Below are 13,438 nucleotides of genomic sequence, written 5' to 3'. Positions count from 1 at the left end.
TGGATGAGGGTGTACAGAGGAGATTGCACTGGAGGAAGGGGTACAGAGGAGATTGCACTGGAGGGTGTACAGATGAGATTGCACTGGAGGAGGGGGTTACAGAGGAGATTGCACTGGAGGGGGTACAGAGGATATTGCACTGGAGGAGGGTGTACAGATGAGATTGCACTGGAGGAGGGGTTAGAGGAGATTGTACTGGAGGGGGTACAGAGGATATTGCACTGGAGGAGGGTGTACAGAGGAGATTACACTGGAGGAGGGGGTACAGAGGTGATTGCACTGGAGGAAGGGGTACAGAAGATATAGCACTGGAGGAGATACAGAGGCGATTGCACTGGAGGAGGGGGTACAGAGGAGATTGCACTGGAGGAGGGGGTACAGAGGAGATTGCACTGGAGGAGGGGGTACAGAGGATATTGCACTGGAGGAGGGGGTGCAGAGGAGATTGCACTGGAGAGAGTACAGAGGTGATTGCACTGGAGGAGGGGGTACAGAGGACATTGCACTGGAGGAGGGGGTACAGAGGATATTGCACTGGAGGGGGTACAGAGGTGATTGCACTGTAGGAAGGGGTACAGAGGAGATTGCACTGGAGGAGGGGGTACAGAGGAGACTGCACTGGAGGAGGGTGTACAGAGGAGGTTGCACTAGAGGAGGGGGTACAGAGGATATTGCACTGGAGGAGAAACAGAGGAGACTGCACTGGAGGAGGGTGTACAGAGGAGGTTGCACTGGAGGAGGGGGTACAGAGGTGATTGCACTGGAGGGGGGGTACAGAGGTGATTGCACTGGAGGTGGGGTTAGAGGAGATTGCACTGGAGGGGGTACAGAGGATATTGCATTGGCGGAGGGGGTACAGAGGTGATTGCACTGGAGGAGGGGTTACAGAGGTGATTGCACTGGAGGAGGGGTTACAGAGGTGATTACACTGGAGGAGGGGGTACAGAGGTGATTTCACTGGAGGAGGGGGTAGAGGAGATTGCACTGGAGGAGGGGGTACAGAGGTGATTGCACTGGAGGAGGGGGTACAGAGGAGATTGCACTGGAGGAGAGGCTACAGGGGTGATTGCACTGGAGGAGGGGGTACAGAGGTGATTGCACTGGAGGAGGGGGTAGAGGAGATTGCACTGGTGGAGTGTGTACAGAGGTGATTTCACTGGAGGAGAGGGTAGAGGAGATTGCACTGGAGGGGGTACAGAGGATATTGCATTGGAGGAGGGGGCACAGAGGTGATTGCACTGGAGGAGAGGGTAGAGGAGATTGCACTGGAGGGGGTAATGAGGTGATTGCACTGGAGGGGGTACAGAGGAGATTACACTGGAGGGGGTACAGGGGTGATTGCACTGGAGGGGGTACAGAGGTGATTGCACTGGAGGAGGGGGTACAGGGGTGATTGCACTGGAGGAAGGGGTACAGAGGAGATTGCACTGGAGGGGGTACAGGGGTGATTGCACTGGAGGAGGGGGTACTGGGGCGATTGCACTGGAGGAGGGGGTACAGAGGAGATTTCACTGGAGGAAGGGGTACAGAGGAGATTGGACTGGAGGGGGTACAGGGGTGATTGCACTGGAGGAGGGGGTACAGAGGAGATTGCACTGGAGGAAGGGGTACAGAGGAGATTGCACTGGAGGGGGTACAGGGGTGATTGCACTGGAGGAAGGGGTACAAAGGAGATTGCACTGGAGGAAGGGGTACAGAGGAGATTGCACTGGAGGAAGGGGTACAGAGGAGATTGCACAGGAGGAGGGGGTACAGAGGAGATTGCACTGGACGGGGTACAGAGGTGATTGCACTGGAGGAGGGGATACAGAGGAGATTGCACTGGAGGGGGTACAGGGGTGATTGCACTGGAGGAGGGGTACAGAGGAGATTGCACTGGAGGGGGTACAGAGGTGATTGCACTGGAGGGGGTACAGGGGTGATTGCACTGGATGAGGGGATACAGAGGAGATTGCACTGGAGGGGGTACAGAGGTGATTGCACTGGATGGGGTACAGGGGTGATTGCACTGGATGAGGGGATACAGAGGAGATTGAATGGAGGGGGTACAGGGGTGATTGCACTGGATGAGGGGGTACAGAGGAGATTGCACTGGAGGAAGGGGTACAGAGGAGATTGCACTGGACGGGGTACAGAGGTAATTGCACTGGAGGGGATGCAGTGGAGATTCATTAGGATGTTGCCTGCGATGGAGCATCTGAGCTATAAGGAGATACTGGATAGGCCGACATTGTTTTCCTTACAGCAGGGAAGGCTGAAGGGGGGGGGGTGATTGAGGTGAATAAGATTATGAGGGGTTTGGACAGGGTAAATAGGAAGCAGCTGTTCCCCTTGGTTTAAGGTCAATCCCAAGGGGATATGGCTTTATGCTGAGGGGCAGGAGATTCTGAGGGGATTTGGGAAAAGGTTTTTTCACTCGGAGGGTGGTGAGAATCGGGAATGCACGGCCTGGGAAGGTAGTGGAAGCTGGAATCCTCACAACCTTTAAAAAGCACTTGGATCAGCACCTGAAACGCCCTCACATTCAAGGATATGGGATAAGTGCTGGGAAGTGGGATTAGAGCGAGATTCGGGGTAGTGATTGCCGATGAACACTCGATGGGAGAAAGGGTCTGTTCTGCACTGTACAACCTTGTGACTCTAACACTGGCTCATACAGGAGCATCGCTGGCTGGTTTAGCACAGGGCTAAATAGCTGACTTTTAAAGCAGACCAAGGTTGACAAATGTGAGGTTATCCATTTTGGCAGGAATAACAGCAAAAGGGATTATTATTTAAATGATAAAATATTAAAACATGCTGCTGTGCAGAGAGACCTGGGTGTGCTAGTGCATGAGTCGCAAAAAGTTGGTTTACAGGTGCAACAGGTGATTAAGAAGGCATTAAGAAGGTGATTAAGAAGGTGATTAAGAATGGAGTTTTGTCCTTCATTGCTAGAGGGATGGAGTTTAAGACTAGGGAGGTTCTGCTGCAATTGTATAAGGTGTTAGTGAGGCCACACCTGGAGTATTGTGTTCAGTTTTGGTCTCCTTACTTGAGAAAGGACGTACTGGCACTGGAGGGTGTGCAGAGGAGATTCACTAGGTTAATCCCAGAACTGAAGGGGTTGGATTACGAGGAGAGGTTGAGTAGACTGGGACTGTACTCGTTGGAATTTAGAAGGATGAGGGGGATCTTATAGAAACATATAAAATTATGAAGGGAACTGATAGGATAGATGCGAGCAGGTTGTTTCCACTGGCGGGTGAAAGCAGAACTAGGGGGCATAGCCTCAAAATAAGGGGAAGTAGATTTAGGACTGAGTTTAGGAGGAACTTCTTCACCCAAAGGGTTGTGAATCTATGGAATTCCTTGCCCAGTGAAGCAGTAGAGGCTCCTTCATTAAATGTTTTTAAGATAAAGATAGATAGTTTTTTGAAGAATAAAGGGATTAAGGGTTATGGTGTTCGGGCCGGAAAGTGGAGCTGAGTCCACAAAAGATCAGCCATGATCTCATTGTTCTTAAGGCCGGCCAGCAGCATGGTTCAATTCCCGTACCAGCCTCCCCGAACAGGCGCCGGAATGTTCTCCCCGTGTGTGCGTGGGTTTCCTCCGGGTGCTCCGGTTTCCCCCCACAGTCCAAAGATGTGTTACACTGCATCCTCATTACTGACCCCAGTGACACACTGCATCCTCATTACTGACCCCAGTGACACACTGCATCCTCATTACTGACCCCAGTGACACACTGCATCTTCATTACTGACCCCAGTGACACACTGCATCTTCATTACTGACCCCAGTGTCACACTGCATCCTCATTACTGACCCCAATGACACACTGCATCCTCATTACTGACCCCAGTGTCACACTGCATCCTCATTACTGACCCCAGTGTCACACTGCATCCTCATTACTGACCCCAATGACACACTGCATCCTCATTACTGACCCCAGTGTCACACTGCATCCTCATTACTGACCCCAGTGTCACACTGCATCCTCATTATTGACCCCAATGACACACTGCATCCTCATTACTGACCCCAGTGTCACACTGCATCCTCATTACTGACCCCAATGACACACTGCATCCTCATTACTGACCCCAATGACACACTGCATCCTCATTACTGACCCCAGTGACACACTGCATCCTCATTACTGACCCGTGTCACACTGTATCCTCATTATTGACCCCAGTGTCACACTGCATCCTCATTACTGACCCCAGTGTCACACTGCATCCTCATTATTGACCCCAATGACACACTGCATCCTCATTACTGACCCCAATGACACACTGCATCCTCATTACTGACCCCAGTGACACACTGCATCCTCATTATTGACCCCAGTGTCACACTGCATCCTCATTACTGACCCCAGTGTCACACTGTATCCACATTACTGACCCCAGTGACACACTGCATCCTCATTACTGACCCCAGTGACACACTGCATCCTCATTACTGACCCCAGTGTCACACTGCATCCTCATTACTGACCCCAGTGACACACTGCATCCTCATTACTGACCCCTGTGACACACTGCATCCTCATTACTGACCCCTGTGACACACTGCATCCTCATTACTGACCCCTGTGACACACTGCATCCTCATTACTGACCCCAATGACACACTGCATCCTCATTATTGACCCCAGTGTCACACTGCATCCTCATTACTGACCCCAGTGTCACACTGTATCCACATTACTGACCCCAGTGACACACTGCATCCTCATTACTGACCCCAGTGACACACTGCATCCTCATTACTGACCCCAGAGACACACTGCATCCTCATTACTGACCCCAATGACACACTGCATCCTCATTACTGACCCCAGTGACACACTGCATCCTCATTATTGACCCCAGTGTCACACTGCATCCTCATTACTGACCCCAATGACACACTGCATCCTCATTACTGACCCCAGTGACACACTGCATCCTCATTACTGACCCCAGTGACACACTGCATCCTCATTACTGACCCCAGAGACACACTGCATCCTCATTACTGACCTCTGTGACACACTGCATCCTCATTACTGACCCCAGTGACACACTGCATCCTCATTACTGACCCCAGTGACACACTGCATCTTCATTACTGACCCCAGTGACACACTGCATCCTCATTACTGACCCCAGAGACACACTGCATCCTCATTACTGACCCCTGTGACACACTGCATCCTCATTACTGACCCCAGTGACACACTGCATCCTCATTACTGACCCCAGTGACACACTGCATCTTCATTACTGACCCCAGTGACACACTGCATCCTCATTACTGACCCCAGTGACACACTGCATCCTCATTACTGACCCCAGAGACACACTGCATCCTCATTACTGACCCCAGTGACACACTGCATCCTCATTACTGACCCCAGAGACACACTGCATCCTCATTACTGACCCCAGTGACACACTGCATCCTCATTACTGACCCCAGTGACACACTGCATCCTCATTACTGACCCCAATGACACACTGCATCCTCATTACTGACCCCAGTGACACACTGCATCCTCATTACTGACCCCAATGACACACTGCATCCTCATTACTGACCCCAGTGTCACACTGCAACCTCATTACTGACCCCAGTGACACACTGCATCCTCATTACTGACCCCAGTGACACACTGCATCCTCATTACTGACCCCAGTGTCACACTGCATCCTCATTACTGACCCCAGAGACACACTGCATCCTCATTACTGACCCCAGTGGCACACTGCATCCTCATTACTGACCCCAGTGGCACACTGCATCCTCATTACTGATCCCAGAGACACACTGCATCCTCATTACTGACCCCAGAGACACACTGCATCCTCATTACTGATCCCAGAGACACACTGCATCCTCATTACTGACCCCAGTGACACACTGCATCCTCATTACTGACCCCAGTGGCACACTGCATCCTCATTACTGACCCCAGTGGCACACTGCATCCTCATTACTGATCCCAGAGACACACTGCATCCTCATTACTGACCCCAGTGGCACACTGCATCCTCATTACTGATCCCAGAGACACACTGCATCCTCATTACTGACCCCAGTGACACACTGCATCCTCATTACTGACCCCAGAGACACACTGCATCCTCATTACTAATCCCCGTGTCGCACTGCATCCTCATTACTGACCCCAATGACACACTGCATCCTCATTACTGACACCAGTGACACACTGCATCCTCATTATTGACCCCAGTGTCACACTGCATCCTCATTACTGACCCCAGTGACACACTGCATCCTCATTACTGACCCCAGTGACACACTGCATCCTCATTACTGACCCCAGTGACACACTGCATCCTCATTACTGACCCCAGTGTCACACTGCATCCTCATTACTGACCCCAGTGGCACACTGCATCCTCATTACTGATCCCAGAGACACACTGCATCCTCATTACTGACCCCAGTGACACACTGCATCCTCATTATTGACCCCAGTGTCACACTGCATCCTCATTACTGACCCCAGTGTCACACTGCATCCTCATTACTGACCCCAGTGTCACACTGCATCCTCATTACTGACCCCAGAGACACACTGTATCCTCATTACTGACTCCAGTGACACACTGCATCCTCATTACTGACCCCAGTGACACACTGCATCCTCATTACTGACCCCAGTGACACACTGCATCCTCATTACTAATCCCCGTGTCGCATCTCCCTTTCATTACAACCCAATGCTCACCACAGCCTCTTACCTCCTGTGCCTCATGTGCTTGGAGTTGATCCAGTATAACCCGCCTCCGCCTCTTCTCCCGCTCCTTTCTCGCCTTCGCGTCCTCATCCAGTCGCTTTCGAAGATTCGCTACAAACGTCTGGCCTTCCTCGACTCTCACACATGGGATGTGTATCTCATTCGCAGTTGAAGTGTCTGCAAATATGTTGGTCCCAGTGCATTTCCTGTAAAAGTGTATCATTTCATTCATCTGCACTTCCTCATTTTGTTCTATCTATTTACCACACCCACTTCCACATTTAACATGTTGTCCCCCCTTCCAGCAGACTCTGTGCTCCTGAAGCATTTCATCTCCTCATTTTTTAACTAGACTTTTCCCACATTTTGTGTCAACTGAAAATTTACAAATGATTCACTTCATTTTTCAAGTATTAATCATTAATATACATCAACGGGAGCAGTGATCCGTATAAAGACCCTGGGAAAATCACTGGATGTTAGACTGTTCTGTCTGAGATGCGAGTATTGCTCGGTCTCGGGTTCCAGCTCTCCGCGCCTCACAACATCTATTTAAATGATTTCTCCAGCGAGCGACTCAGCCAAATCTGTGCCTGAATATTAACCTCAGATTGGCCGCTCAAAGCCCAGGTTTCTTCAATAAACAACAAAATCAAATTATAAAAAACAACTTAACCAAAGCTCTTTAACATATCAACATACAGCATAAAATATCAAAGTATAATTATTCTTTCAAAATTCCCTAACACACACATACATTCACACATATTTACATACACATGTACTTACACACACACACGTACCATGTACTTACACACACACACATACACACACACACATGTACTTACAGACGTGCACACACATGTATACATACACATGTACTCATGCAAACACATACATATGCACATATATGTACTCACACATACATACACACATGTACTTAGACATGCATACATAGGCACACACATATACACAAACATGCACTTACACACACACGTACTTCGACACACATACATGCACACGTACATACACACACACACACACGTACACATACTCACACACTTATAAACAGACAGACATACACACACTCATTGACACAATCACACACATACAACATACACTCACACACATGATGGTACTGTGACTATAATTTTGCAGTCTGAATTGATATGCTATTGAACATTGTGTGCTCACTTGACAAAAGCCATGAAAATAACTAAACCTGTATTGTTGGAAACCGGCATGATTAGTTAAATAAACTGTGTTAATTATGATCAATTAAGAATAAATAATGCTTAATTAATGTTTGAATAAGGACACGGGGGTCATACTGATTAAAAATAAGAACAAAGGTTTATTTGCAAATGATACATCTCCACTTCCTCGCAGACCCCTATCAGGATCCTGATTGATCACCTTACTGACCGACGTTATATACACCAGGTGAGTGAGACAGCTCCCCCCCCCCCCGAGGGAGCACGGGGAAGACAAGCATCCCACCCCGCGGGTCCGTGCGTATTGGTAAGGCTGGTATGGTAATGTAATCAATCTGTAACAAAGTTTATAACTTTTATAACTATAAGCACATTGCTGTGAGAACTGTGAAGAGCTCCCTGCCCAAACAGCCCTAAATTATACATGTACTCATTAAAATCGACTGAGGAATGAGTTCACATTGGTCGACACTTCGACCAACTCACAATAAGAGGTTTAGCTTGTGAAGAAGTTGAGACAATGAGCGTAATTAACCAATAGACAAACTCTGATTTCATCACTGAAAAGTCACAGACAAATTGGCTATTTTCCAGCAAGTGACTTGTGGTGAACCACTGTAATAGGAGATGTGAGGTAGGGCCTGCACTACAGGTTAGCCGGTAGCTCCTGCCGGCTGGCTCCGCCCACGGAGAACTGTATAAATATGCATGACCTCCAGTGCCCTGCCATTTCGCCAGCTGCAGCAGGAGGCCACGCATCTGACTGTAATAAAGCCACAGTTGTCCCCAACTTTAGTCTTTGTGCAATTGATCGTGCATCATGACCCATCTATCTCACAGTCAGTGAGTGTCTCTCTCTCTCTGGGCAGGATTCTCTCAGCCCAGGGCCAGGCAGGCCAATCCCCGCGACTGGCACGAATCGCGCCACGCCGCCCCGATGCCGGCACGTGATTCTCCGCGGAGCGGAGAATCGGCGGCATCGTAGTTGGCACGGCGCCGGTCGGGGGCCGCTCTACACGATCTGGCGATCGTGGCCCACCTATCTGCGGGCCGGCCTCTCTGGCTGGGGCCACGTTTCTTCCGCGCTGGCCCCTTTAGCCCTGCGCCATGTTGCGTCGGGGCTGGTGCTTTGAAGGAATCCACTGCGCATGTGTGGATCCCGCGGCGCGGGAGCAGCAGCTGGAGTAGCGTGACCGCTCCAGTGCCGTGCTGTCCCGTGGCGGGCCAGAATTAGTCGTTGGGTCGGCACGTTCATGCCATCGTAAAATGCGGCGCGTTTACGATGGCGGGGACACTCTGCCGCGGGATTAGAGAATCCCGCCCTCTGTCTCACAGTCAGTCTCTCTCTCTCTCTCTCTCTATCTCACAGTCATTCTCTCTCTCTCTATCTCACAGTCAGTCTCTCTCCCTCTCTCTCTCTCTCACAGTCAGTCTCTCTCTCTATCTCACAGTCAGTCTCTCTCCCTCTCTCTCACAGTCAGTCAGTCTCTCTCTCTCTCTATCTCACAGTCAGTCTCTCCCTCTCTCTCTATCTCACAGTCAGTCTCTCTCCCTCTCTCTCTCTCTATATCATCATTGTGGTGTTGGGTTCTCTGGTGCACAGATGAGCCAACACGTTGTATGTGGTACAACTCTATTTTATTTTAACTCTTATATACAGTTCGTTCTGGATACTCTGCACGTGCTGTCTCCCTGAGTGTGTCGTGTAGCAGGTCTGTCCTGGTCCTCATCTCCAGCTAATACTGACCACCAGGTGTCGTGTTTGTGCTTTTATATCTTTCTGTCATTGGTTGTGGTGTTGTGTGTTCTGATTTGTCTGTTGGTGTGTCTATCATGATCTGTGTGTTTGAATATCATGACATCCCCCCTTTTTACAAAGATATGTGCCTATGTGGTTATAAATATAATCGTGTCGTGAGTGCATCTAAGAGTGTGTGTGTGTGTTGTGTACAGCGTGTGTATATGACGTAACTATTTACATGGGGCGATGTCGGGTGCGTCACACTATCAAGGTTGTACCATAACAAAACATGAATGCGAGAAAAAAAACAACTTGAACAGTGGTCGGGTCAGACGATATCTGGAACGATAAACAACAACAGGTTATAATACAGAAGTGTTTGACTTTTTGAACGTATGAACAGCGTTATAAGTCCAGTCTAATGGGTGACCGCCTCAAGAATAGGCTGGTCCTCAAGCCGGTTCAGCTGTGGAGATTTGGGTTCACACTGGTTCACCTTGGACTGTTGGAGGTGATGCTGTTGCCGAAGTCTCTACTTTTCCATTTGTTGTACTTCGTGCAGTGCTTGGTTTTTCATTCGTGCAAATATAACATTCAACATCTTTGTTAATGTTGCCTTGGCTGTGGTTTGGTTCTGGTGGCGATGGAAGGGGCATGATCCATGGCATCTCCACGAAGTCATCCTTGGGAACCAGTGGAGGATCCGGCGTGTGCGTACGGTTCAGTTGCGAGCGTGGAAAGCGGCGCAAAGCTCGCTGATTGCGCCTACGCACCAATCCATCCGCCCTGCATGCCAGGAACAAGGTGGAGTCTTTTTTCTTTTTATGTTTGTGGTGGACGGCATCTTGTAGCCGATGGGTCGTTGCCATCGAAGTAGCACCATCCCTAATATCATGCAAGGCAATGACTGTGCCAGATGTGGAAGTTGGCCGAGACCGTGCACGCTGTGCCGGAAGGGCGACTCCGCAGAGAATCGTCGAAGCATGTCGCCTTGGAGAGAGAATTGTTGCTCGCATCAACGTCTGGCGATGGCGCGAATTGGTGAGTCCGTCTTGGACCGCCGGTGCTGGTCGCCACTGCCGACCCAGTGGGACTGCCACGCGATCCATTCCCTGTCGCCGTGGCATCCGCCGTCACCCTGAGCGTGCCATCACCGAGGCCGCGACACCGCCCGTCCGGAGCAAGGTCTGGCGTGCACGAATCAGTGTCGGCGCTTGGCTGCTTCCCATCTGGAGTCCGGTCTGCCTTCCGTCGATGCTCCCTGTCCGGAGTCCCAACAGGTTCACTGGAGGCAGCCGAGATTCCCTGAAGCTGCACTTCTGGAGTCGGAACATGCAGGAATGCACCGACCAGTGGAGAGGCTCGAGCCATCGAGGGTGGAAGCGGTGCGCCGCCACCGCAGTCGTCAGTGGTCCCACTGTGATCGTCGAGTGCCTCGGTACGCACTAGGCGAGGTCTGTCACCTTGCACCTTTTGCATGGGAAGTGGGATGCTGTCGTCACTCGTCTCACATCCCGTGGATAGATCCTCATTAGCAGCTTGCTGTTCACTAGGGTTGGGTAAATTGTCAGAGTTTTCATCTGGTGGTGCACACCATGTCGGTGGACTGTCATTGTCTTGCCGTTGTCCTTCATTTGGGCTTTTCTTCTTTGGAATTTTAAATCTTCCCCCAGACATTGCAGAACCTTGTTTATTATCCCCAAATTCTCCCATATGTTTGGTCTCGAATATAGGATCCAATGTTTCTATCGACATTGTACTATTTTCCAAAGAACATTCCGTTTCACTTTTCTTCTCAGGTACCTCATATGTATCTTTGTCTAATGTACATGCCTTCATGGTCTCTGGGTCTGATTTTGCTGGGACTGGCATGGTCACAGTCTCTCTTTTACTGTTCTCAATTGCCCACATTATACTCCCCATACATAACTGCTTAATCACTGGGGTTAGTGTGGTACAATGGATAATCGGGTCGACCTTATCTGCATCTTCACCATTAGTGGAAAGCACACTTGGTTCACTTGAAACTGCTGCGGGTTTTAAATTCGTTATCTGGCTACTCGATGTCGGTGTCCTCAGGATTCTTGCTCCAATGTTCTGCTCATTTATCAGTGGAGTGTGTATAGGTTCAATGCAATTAATGTTCCCCTCAAGGTTTGAAGAGTCATTACTGACTAACTGCTGGTCTCCGAAGTTGGGACTTTGCGGCGTTGTGTTGATGGGAGACATTTGTCCCTGCTGTAGGTTGTGTTATTTCCATTACCTGAGGATCAATGTCTTGTCCATTTTTTCGATCCGTACTAAAACACTGGCAATTCTCAGTCTGCTCCTTGCAAGTTAAACATTCAATTAATTTCTTTAGCAAATCCTCAGCATCCTTCTGTGACCGTGCAGCATTATTAATCACTGTTCGGCTATAATGATCCTGAAGGTCAGCGCATAAACCTTTTTTCTTCGGGCTTGGAAGAAGCGATTCCTTTGGCTTGTCTTCAGTTGGGCTGGAACAGTCTTCAGCGCTGTGCCCTTCATTGTAGCATGAGAGACCGTCATGGTCATGCTGCTGTGTAGTGGAGCATGGTAGGCTGTTATAGCCTTCTTGCTGTTCACGTGAGCATGGCAGACTTGCATCGTCTGCCGCTGGTTGGTCAGGAGAGGTTGCTAGACCCTCATGGTCTTGTTCCTGCAAGGACCGCACATTGGAGTCTTGCGTTGCTTCTATCGTGGAGGCTGTCCACGAGCTCTCTGTGGAGGCTTGTGACACTGGAGTCACTTCTTGTTCGTGCAAGGACTGCGCTCTGGAGTCTTGCGTTGCTTCTATCGTGGAGGCTGTCCACGAGCTCTCTGTGGAGGCTTGTGACAATGGAGTCACTTCTTGTTCGTGCAAGGACTGCGCTCTGGAGTCTTACGTTTCTGCAATTGTCGAGTCTGTCCACGAGCTCTGTGTGGAGGCTTGTGACTCTGGAGTCACTTCTTGTTCATGCAAGGACTGCGCTCTGGAGTCTTGCGTTGCTTCTATCATAGAGTCGGGAACGTTGAGCGGGACGTGGACCACGCTCTGTGTGGCAGCAGGGCGCTCTCCGTGTGCTTGCACCACTCCCTGTCTGTTAATGTCAGGCTGCAGCATCATCCGGTACTGATAAGTTGGGACGTCATATCTGCGATACTCAAATCCGAAAAATGAATCCGCATCTGCGTCGGATTCAATGTGGGGGCCGCCAATGTGCAACACGAAAGGTTCGTCCGAGTCATAGTCGTATAGGACCACGGAGCTATCATTGGGCTCGCGAGGTCCGGAAACACTGTAAAGATCGTCATCGAAGTATTCGAGGTCGGAATCATCGGCTTGTGCGTAGGTAACTGCTTGTCGGAGGGTTCTTCGGAGGTCAAATTCATCTCCTGGGTCAATTTGCGGCAATGTGCTGTCATTCCAGGTGAGGGAAGGTTGTTGTACAGCTTTAACAGATTTTTGTTTTTTTGATTTGGGACGTTTCCCTTTTAAATTGGATTTGGGACGTTTCCCCTTTAAATTGGTGCGGGCTGGGGCCTCTGACATCCTGACGCTCGGTATGTAGCACGTAGGAAGCGACTGCGCATGCTCAGATCGCTGTTCCTTTACCGATGGCCGTTTTCTTGACTGCGCATGCGCAGCATCTCGCGCATGCGCAAACGAAACTTCCGGTTCTGCACACTGCTCGCGCAACTGTGCTAGCGTGATACCTTTAGCAAGATGGCCGCCAACCTCGA

General features: G+C 50.0%; 1 protein-coding gene across 3 annotated transcripts in view; it reads right to left on the bottom strand.

Moving 5' to 3' along the window:
• spef2 (sperm flagellar 2) overlaps window positions 1–13,438 on the bottom strand; it is a 941,194-nt gene that overhangs the window by 726,424 nt on the left and 201,332 nt on the right. For all 3 annotated transcript variants that reach the window (XM_072515585.1, XM_072515587.1, XM_072515586.1), the window contains exon 7: window positions 6,744–6,945. In XM_072515585.1, the coding sequence (XP_072371686.1) occupies window positions 6,744–6,945 (202 nt within the window). The remainder of the gene's footprint in view (window positions 1–6,743; window positions 6,946–13,438) is intronic.

This window comes from Scyliorhinus torazame, chromosome 9, assembly GCF_047496885.1.
Source record: "Scyliorhinus torazame isolate Kashiwa2021f chromosome 9, sScyTor2.1, whole genome shotgun sequence".
Classification (NCBI taxonomy): Eukaryota; Metazoa; Chordata; class Chondrichthyes; order Carcharhiniformes; family Scyliorhinidae; genus Scyliorhinus; species Scyliorhinus torazame.
Note: the sequence above shows the minus strand (reverse complement) of the source record. Positions and strands in the feature narration are given on the sequence as shown.